The sequence below is a fragment of the Cnephaeus nilssonii genome (genome assembly GCF_951640355.1).
Source record: "Cnephaeus nilssonii genome assembly, chromosome: 21".
Classification (NCBI taxonomy): domain Eukaryota; kingdom Metazoa; phylum Chordata; class Mammalia; order Chiroptera; family Vespertilionidae; genus Cnephaeus; species Cnephaeus nilssonii.
Window position 1 is genome coordinate 33,860,749 of NC_137092.1, and position 8,995 is coordinate 33,869,743.

The 8,995-nt window shown below is 41.8% G+C and overlaps 1 protein-coding gene across 1 annotated transcript; it reads right to left on the reverse strand.

Annotated features, from left to right (window-relative positions):
- Nucleotides 1–1,399: 1,399 nt before the first annotated feature.
- C4BPB (complement component 4 binding protein beta) lies at nt 1,400–8,857 on the reverse strand (the record flags this gene model as incomplete). The annotated part of the gene is made up of 7 exons (XM_079762069.1): nt 8,614–8,857; nt 7,973–8,159; nt 7,252–7,425; nt 5,890–6,066; nt 3,301–3,394; nt 2,222–2,348; nt 1,400–1,543 (listed from the first exon to the last, which is right to left on the reverse strand). Exons 2-7 carry the CDS (start codon nt 8,028–8,030, stop codon nt 1,400–1,402), a joined length of 774 nt encoding a protein of 257 aa, XP_079618195.1. The 5' UTR covers nt 8,031–8,159; nt 8,614–8,857.
- Between the last annotated feature and the right edge of the window lie 138 nt (nt 8,858–8,995).

The window sequence follows — 8,995 nt, forward strand, 5'->3', positions numbered from 1 at the left end:
GGACCCCACCCATGCAGGAATTCATGCACAGGCCTCTAGTTTTCACTATAAAAGGCTGCATTACATTTGATGTGTCCTAATTTACTTAACATTTCTCTAAGATGGGACATTTCAAAGGCTCACAAGTTCTTACTAGGGCAGACAATATAGGTAATAACATAATGAATAGCTTCAAATTAAAAAACCATTTTGCTCAAGTTAGATTAATTCTACAAGTGGACTTACTTGGTTAAAAAAGCTCAGGCTCTCTTATTACATTTCTCAAATTATTTTTTCACTCGAGGGAATGTCTCCTCCCTAATCTTTGTCTCTAACTTCTTCTCATTTTTAAAGGCTCAAATAACTATGACATCTTCCTTGACAATTTTCCTGCCTCTGACTCTTCCCAGATGGAAGTCATGCTCCTCACATGTGAGCTCCCATAGCACACAGTTCTGTGAAAGGTGCCTATTTCATCCTAACCATCCTAAATGAAGACATGTACATGCATGTCTTGTGTCTATTCAGAGACTGTGGGCTACTTGAGAGTCTATCTCTCCTCCTCCTCCTCCTCCTCCTCCTCCTCCTCCTACTCCTCCTCCTCCTTCTTAACTTCGCCTAGAGATTTTCCATTATTTCAAGCTCTCTTATGTATTTTGCTTGTATTTTACTCATATTTCCTATGTGTCTTAAACAGAGGGCAGAGTGGGGGATGGGAGAAGCTTGTGATATCAGCTCAGTATAACATCTTGACAGGAAACCCTTGGGATTATTGTGTCTTCTGGCCTCAAAAAAAAAAAAAAGAATATATTCTGCTTGTGTTGCACCATCTCAAATTTACCATGCAGGATGGGTTTCATCCAAAAAGCCATGAGCAATCTTACTTACTGCGGAAGATTTGGAAACCTGTTTTCATAAATAGGATATAGGGGCAAAACCCAGGAGAGAGTTTGGATCCTAATTCTACTTATTCCTCAATGGCCCATTTTAAGATATAACTGTTCTGAGCCTATTTCCCAAAATAAATGGTTAATTTTTACCTCATAATTTTGGTTCACTTGAGGCTAATTTTGGCTGCATCATTCCTGTCTCATATTAATATGAGGCACACTCCTAGTTATGATCTGAGCTTTTGATTTTCCTGGCATACAGGAAATCAAACCCTTTTCTCCCCATTAATGTGTTGCTAATTCTTATCTTAAATAGACAACCATCACACTTGGTCTTTCCACATTCAAACACACACACACACACACACACACACACACACACACACACACGGTCCATCATACAACTGCAGTTGATTACTATGAAGTTGCTTTATAGTCCAATGAGAGAAAATTCTGAAACCAATTTCAGAACCAAGAGGAAACTTTATTTATAGGTGTATTGACATTACCCAGTCAACTCAGCTACAATGTCAGCGCAATATTTTTGCCTCCAACTCCGCTTTCTTTGTTTCCAGAGAATGTTTTAGCTCTTCCATTGTTGAGCCGTTTTCCTTTAATCTTTGCATAAAGTTCTCTACGGCTTTGCAAAGTTCCTCACTCTCTTGAAAGGCAAGCTGAAAAAAGAAAACTTTTTGTAAATGACAACTTAAGAACGGAGAGCCAGCTTGATATTCTGAAGATAATGAGTAGTGCTTAGGTCTGTGAATGGGGCTCAGAACCAGGCTAACTTACATAGAGATGTGGATCTTAAACATGATGCTCAAATACACTTACTATTATCCCAGTAGTAAATATAAACTAAAAGAGGAGTCTCAATGAAAACTGATCTGTCACCTTAGCTCAGTGGATAGAGTGTTGGTCTGCAGACTGAAGGGTCCCAGGTTCAATTCCAGTTAAGGGCATATGCCTAAGTTGCTGGCTCAATCCCCAGTAAGGGGCGTGCAGAAGGCAGATGATCTATGATTTTTCTCTCATTATTGATGTTTCTCTCTCTCTCTCCCTTCCTCTCTGAAATCAATAAAAATATCATAGACATGAGTTTATGTGCCTTGCTCTATAAAGTACATGAGACAATGATGCCTACTAACAGCGCCTCGTCGGGTGGCAAATGGGAACTACCATAAATAAAAATGTGAGATAATAGTTTATGGGCCCCATTCCACAATCAGGTCAAGGCCAACCCATTCAAAAACATCCCAAATTGATCAGATATTTACTAAGCATGTACTAGGAGCAATGCCAGGCCCTGAAGATCCAGCTGTGAACAAGACAGACAAGAGCCTACTACTTACCAGTGCCTTCTCATGTGCAGTCTGTGGAGCTGGTTTGGGAGCTTCTGGGATCAATTCACAGACCGGAGGTGCACCATTCCATTCCCCATCGATGCACTGCTGCTCTTGTGTGCCCACCAAGCGGTATCTGAACAGAAATTAGAACGGCCACAACACTCAGCCTTTCACCTTCTGAACTGGGCAACTAAGGCAGGTTTTGTGTTGCTGTATTTCGGTATTTCTTATTGTGATAGAACCCACCTCTCTGCCCTGGATCCATAAGGCATGCTTAAGTGTTCTCTGTATTACAAGGTAGTACTAAAGTACAACCGCTCCCTGGGGTGTGGAGAGCCCAACAGATGAGTCAACCCGTAAAACGGGGAGAAGTGAGAAATTCTGAATATGTGCGTTTATACATGCAGTTTTTGGAAGGGGAGGTGAGGGGAAGAACTTTAAATAAGCACCTGTCATCTAGTCTCTAAAAAGGAGAAGAAAGCTAGAGACAGCCTTCAAATGCATCTTACTGAACTGGCTGAAAAAAAGCTGCAGCTTCTAATCAGAAAAAAAAAACGTGAGAGTTGACTGCAAAGTTTGCTGGAGGAACATAATGAGATTGAAATGCTAGTGAGGGCACATAACCCTGAGTCAATAAGAAGGAGGCAAGGGAAAGAAAAAGCGAGGCGATCTGTAAGGTGGGTGACCAGGCAGTCTAAATTAAGGCTAGACTTTAGGGTATTTTAAGGACCTATATTCTAAATCTTTCTATTTCTGCAGTTCCGTGTGTTCTGTATTTCCTTGAATTTTTTTGTTCTAAGGTTCCTTAGAAAAAAATATACATTTATAATATCTATTTTGCCTTACCTAACAGAAAAAAAAAAAAGATGATGCTTTAATTAGGATAAATAGGAAGGTTAGTCTGTCTTCTAGGGATTGGGTGGAGCTGGAGATGGACTAAGGCAGCTCTCAAAATTAGAATGAGCTCAAAATCATGAGCAGTAGGAAATCAGGGGACTAGTTTTGAGACAGACTGGGTCATTCCCGAAATGAATGCTACTAGTCAATGGGCGAGCTCTTGTATTTGTAAGGCTGCATCCTCTTACCTGTCTTCGCAGTGGTAAGTAATGGTAGATCCTGAGTTGAAATCTCCTCCTTCATAATAGCCATGAGCTGGGTTCTGAGGAGGGCCACAGTCTCCTGAGGGACAGGAGCAATAGGAGAGACAGTTTTGAAGTTCAGTTATGCTCAATTAACAACACCCGCTACGTGAAATTGTCTATGCCAGCACCTACCAACCATCATCATAGCAGCACGTGTGGCATCTAGGGACATGTATGTTCTCCATTCATTTCCTTCTGCTCAAAATCATACCTGTCCATGGGAAAGACCCCCTCCCTGGGCTCATCCTGAGTCATTAGCGATCTGAGAGGACTTTTCTGATTGGCAGGAGCTCAAGGAAAGGAGGTGAAGTGGTAGAGATGCTAATTGTCAGTATACAAGAAAAGAAAACTGAGCCCACAAACAGAAGTCGAAGAAGTAACTCTGAAACAGGAAATCAATAGCATGAGTTCAAATGGAGGCTGACATCCCCCAAGGGACAGAGTTATACAATATGAGAGCTTTGTCAAAAAGAGAGAGAGAGAGAGAGAGAGAGAGAGAGAGAGAGAGAGAACGAAGAAAGCTAGGATCATTGAGGATGGGAATTGTGGAAAGAGAGCTGGAGGAGGTACTAGATGTTGTGAGTTTTAGTTCTGGCTCTTCCAGTAACCACATGGCACTAAAGAAACCATTTCATCCCTCTTGGCTTTCTTCCTAACCTATACGATGAGCAGGTGAAATGATATTATGCTTTCAGCTCTGAGGTTAAGTCTAAACATGTTGATCAAGATTAAAGGCTAAATCAAGAATAATTACATAGGTGTATGTTTACTGAAACATAAAGGTCTTCAATATAAATAGCTGAGTAAGAACAGCAAGACATAAAAGAGTATGTATGTATAATACAATATAATTTTTATAAAACACCATCATATACAAACATCTATGAACAACAAGGTCTGAAAATTATATATCTAAGTACTCTGTGATCCCTGGGTGGTCAGTCTGTAGGTAATTATATTTTTCTCTTTTTATTTTCTGAAAAAAATTTTTACAACAGAGATGCATTACTTGAGCAGTTAATAAATAATTGTTAAAAGATCAAAAAACTGAGTTCAAAGGCTGTATAGAAAAAACAAAATATTTTTTCAATGACTTAAGAAATTCCAGTTTAGATAGGGTTTTCTGGTGACTTTTAAGAGTACAGTTTTGAACTGAAGGAGATGATTTGGATCTTGGACCTAAACAGAAAAGAATCTGTTTTATTCAGTGACTGAGGGAGCTTCCCTTAGAATTGGGCAATGAACTAAAACAAAAAGACAGAAATCCTGCATTTTGGAGCTAAGACAGGAACCACTGCATTTGTTTATTTACAATATCTGCACAAATAAAAGAAAAAGTCATGAAAGAAATACACCCAATTAATTGCCTTTGAGAGCTTCGAATTATAGTGATAGAGGAGGTACGTTCAACTCTTATTGTATACTAGGATCCCAGCGCGCGATTAAAAATTGCATGGTGTTGCCCACCCTTGAGTTGCTGGTCCGGCCCTGCCTCCCTCTCCAGCTCTTGAAGCAGCCGCAGCCGCTGCTAATCAGGCCCTCCCCCAGCACAGGCGTGTGGAGGCCCCTGCCACCCCGCCCCTGATGCTTCGCTCGCAACCTCCTCCTGTCCAGTAGACCCATTATGACATGCCGGTTAATTAGCATATTTCTCATATATATATATATATATATATATATATATATATATATATAATAAAATAATAATAAGAAGTACTTTCAACTCTTATTTTACTGTGAGTAATGGTCTTTTCCCCTGGTTTGTGTATTTTTTTAACAAAAACTTTCACTATCTTGAAATAAAAATTTAAAAAATAGTCAGATGGCCCAAACCGGTGTGGCTTAGTGGCTAGAGTGTCAGGCCTGCAGACTGAAGCATCCTGGGTTCGATTTTGATCAAGGGCACATGCCCAGGTTGCTGGCTTGATCCCCAGTAGGGGGCATTCAGGAGGCAGCTCATCGATGATTCTCTCTCATTATTGATGTTTCTATCACTCTCTCCCTCTCCCTTCCTCTCTGAAATCAATAAAATATATATTTTTAAAAAGTCAGATGTCCCAAGTTGCCCTGTGCTAGACCTAGTGGACGGGAATCCCACCTGAGAAAAGAAAAAAGCGTTGTTCACTGTCTGAATGCTGCTCATTTCACTGGAATATGCCCCTGGAGCTGAGGCCCTGCGCAGTGAGCTCCCCGTGTTTCTTTCTTTCTTTTTTTTAAATAAATTTTTATTGATTTTTACAGAGAGGAAGGGAAAGGGATAGAGCGTTAGAAACATCAATCAGCTGCCTCCTGCACACTCCGAGGTACATGCCCTTGACTGGAATCAAACCTGGGACCCTTGAGTCCACAGGCCGACGCTCTATCCACTGAGCCAAACCGGTTAGGGCCTCCCAGTGTTTCTTGGCTGTCTGTTAGATCCTAAATCCTCCCCGGATACACAAGAGAGGAAATCATCCAATGGATGTGGCGAATGCCTGGCTGCCAGTGTTGATCCACATCTTTGGGATTTGCATTTGTTTCTATTGAACTTACTGCTTTTGCAGATGGGAAAGGGAGGCACCCAGGTGTGGTCCTCTTGGCACTGGCTCCAATTGCCGCCCTTGAGGATGTAGTGCTCATTGCATCTAAACGTGATTCTGTCTCTCATTTTCACAGGCCACTGGAAATTAAACTTGCCATTCAGCAGCACAGGGTCAGGACAGTGGCCCACTGAGGAAGAAAACAGGCAGTGACCTGAGAAGGCTAGGATGAAACCCACCACAGCAAACACTAGACCTCCTGGCGCTTCATTGAGAAAACAAGAAGTTCGAGCTAAAACTGCACTCTCTTAATAGGGACTAGTACATGATACCAAATGGTATCAATCAGGGTGAGAAAAGACTGGCTTGGCCTGAGTGTCACTCTTGTCATTGTCACTCCTGTGCATGACCAAGAGTGAAAAGGTCTTGGTTGTGCACAAGAGCGACAATGGGCACTTGAACTTACTAAAAATAGTTAAGCATCGAACTGGAAATTGCCAATAGCAAGCTCATCATCCTGTTATGTAAAGCATTGCTCAAAATTCTTGAGTCTATGTTTGAGGCAAGTGTTTCCTTCTTGTTTATCCAGCCAAATATATACGTGTACTGACATTTTTTTACTTCATTTTGTTTTCTCGGGTGTAAAAACAGGAGAGAATGCAGAGAGATGTGAATTTGGTCATACGAGTAAAAGGTAAACATGCTGGTGTTCTTTACCCTGGGAATAAAGGAGAATCGATCCAACTATTCCTAAAAGTAGTAATAATAAAGAGAATACGGATGACTTTTTCTCCATCTCTACAGACACCACGAATGAGTTTTGTGAGCTTGAGCAAGTCACGTGGATCTGTTATCACATTTGTAAATTAACGTCACAAATTTTTCTCAGTTCAAAGTTATAGGATGAATGAGGTAAAATGATATAATAGATTTACCTCCAAGTAATAATAACGCAAAGCAGCATTGTAGGAGGAAAAAGGATCAGTCATGGGCTGATACTTGTTGAAGCTGGGTGATAAGTAACTATGCCTTCATTTTACTCACCCGTCTTTTGTATACGTTTAAAATCTTCATAATATAAAAACTGCAAATCAGTATGATATTAAACATATCACAGTCCCCCCACCCTACCCCCCAAAAAAGTCATTTTACTATTTGGTGGGCATTCTTTCCTTCTTGGAGGGGTGGTTGAGTCTATTCAGAGCTGATTATGAACCGTCTAAAAGAAGTCCCGCCATTAGAGTGCTTTAAAAATGGATTCCTAGAAGTTGGAATTCTTGCCTTCCAACGTTTTAACATGAGCTACTGGAGGTAGAATGTGAAAGAATACAGTGGGATGACAAGATGGACAAAGAAGCAGAAAGATCAAACTTACAGCGGCACCTGGGGGTAGGGGCATTCCACTCCTCAGAGGCGTTGCAAAACAAGGTGCTCTCTCCTACCAGGTGGTAGCCCTGGATGCAAATGTAGGTCCCCAGAACGTGTCCTTCCGCCTCCTTTGCAACAACTATGCTATTGTCCACTGAGGGAAGTTCTGGACAGCTCTCTGCTGGAGGGAAGAGGAAACAGATTCACTGGCACATCAGGTGCTGTGAGGAAGCCCTCCTTCGATGCCCCCATCTGACTCTCTTTTGGCTGGATTATTGATTCTGATTCCTTGTACTCTTCCATGTTCCTGTACATCCACGTCCCTCCCTACCCTGGGATTCCCAAAGTTTTGTTTTCGAAAGGTTAACCGGAATTTCACCCAAATTCAGCCGTAAGTTATCCACTCCCAAAGAAGCAATTCCCTTTCCAAAAGGCACTCCTGGAGTTTAGGTAAGACCACTGAAGGTTTTGAAACGGATACTGTTTTTGCTCCTAGAACAGAAGGGGAAAGCCAACAGGTAGCCACCCACTGACAGAGCAGACTCATAGTAAATATTTACTAAGCCCCTATGGAGTACAGAGAATACAGCCAAGCAACTGGAGATTTTTCAATACGACAGATGCATTTCATTGATTTAAATGTCATTAAAATCCTAGACAGAATGCCTCACAACCCACAAACTGATATCAAGTGCCTTGAAAACTGAGCTTAAGAAAAGCATACGTACCATCTGAGCCAGAAATCAGCCACACAACCACAAGATAGCACACAACCCGAAAAAACATCTTGTGATCAATTGCTTGACTCAGGCCTGGACACCTGGTTTGGATCAAAACAGGTCTTCTAACTCCGCTAAAGATCAGACCGACCAACCACCTCCCTCCTAGAGAACGGGTTGTATTGATTCCTCTTCCCTGGAAAGAATGCAAAAGAAGAGGGGGAAAAATTTGTAACAGGAAATTAAAAACAGCTGTATGAAGTTGCTACAGAGAGGACTTTGCAAGAACATAAAGGGGTGGGAAAAGAACTGCCAGTTTTAAAACTCCGTTTCAGAAGTTGCTTAGGTTCTGTTCATGCAAATCCAGCTGACCAGTCCCTTTGAAGTGCAGGCTTACCCTTCCATGACAGACGTGGGCGACAGGGTCTTGCCATGACCTTCACTTCTGTCAATATTTGCCCATGTTTAAAGTCCACCTTCTGCAACTCTCTCCAGCGTTGCTGGTGGAGAAAGGGGTGCCAATCTCTGATGCTTTTCCAGGTAAAACCCAACTCTGGGCACTACCTCATCCCCCTTTCTCAAATAACCAGCTCTCCCCAGGCTGTGAGCACACTGAAGACAGAATGCGCAGGGAAGTCAACTACCCTTACCTGTCTCCGATCTTCCCGATTTATGGCTTCCCAGCAAGGAGCTGGGCCTGATGGATGCCAAACCTGAGAAGAACTCCGAAGTCCTGCATGTAAACTAGCGCTGGGGCTCTCATAGCTCCTTGTTCAAGACTGTTACAGCAATTCGCTGGTTGTCCATGCTCCACGATAAAATAGGAGTAAAATTCCTACACAACTTTAGGTTTAAAAAATAGTACAAAAATTGTAATAAAGATAAAGTCTAAGGGACACGGTGAGGTCTCAAATTTCATTCTCTCCTCCACGGATTTGCATTACTTTGAAATGACTTGTGCTCATATCTTTCTCCCATGTTAACTGTTAACAACTCCAGGACACGGAATGTGCCTCGTTGGTGTGTTCCCTT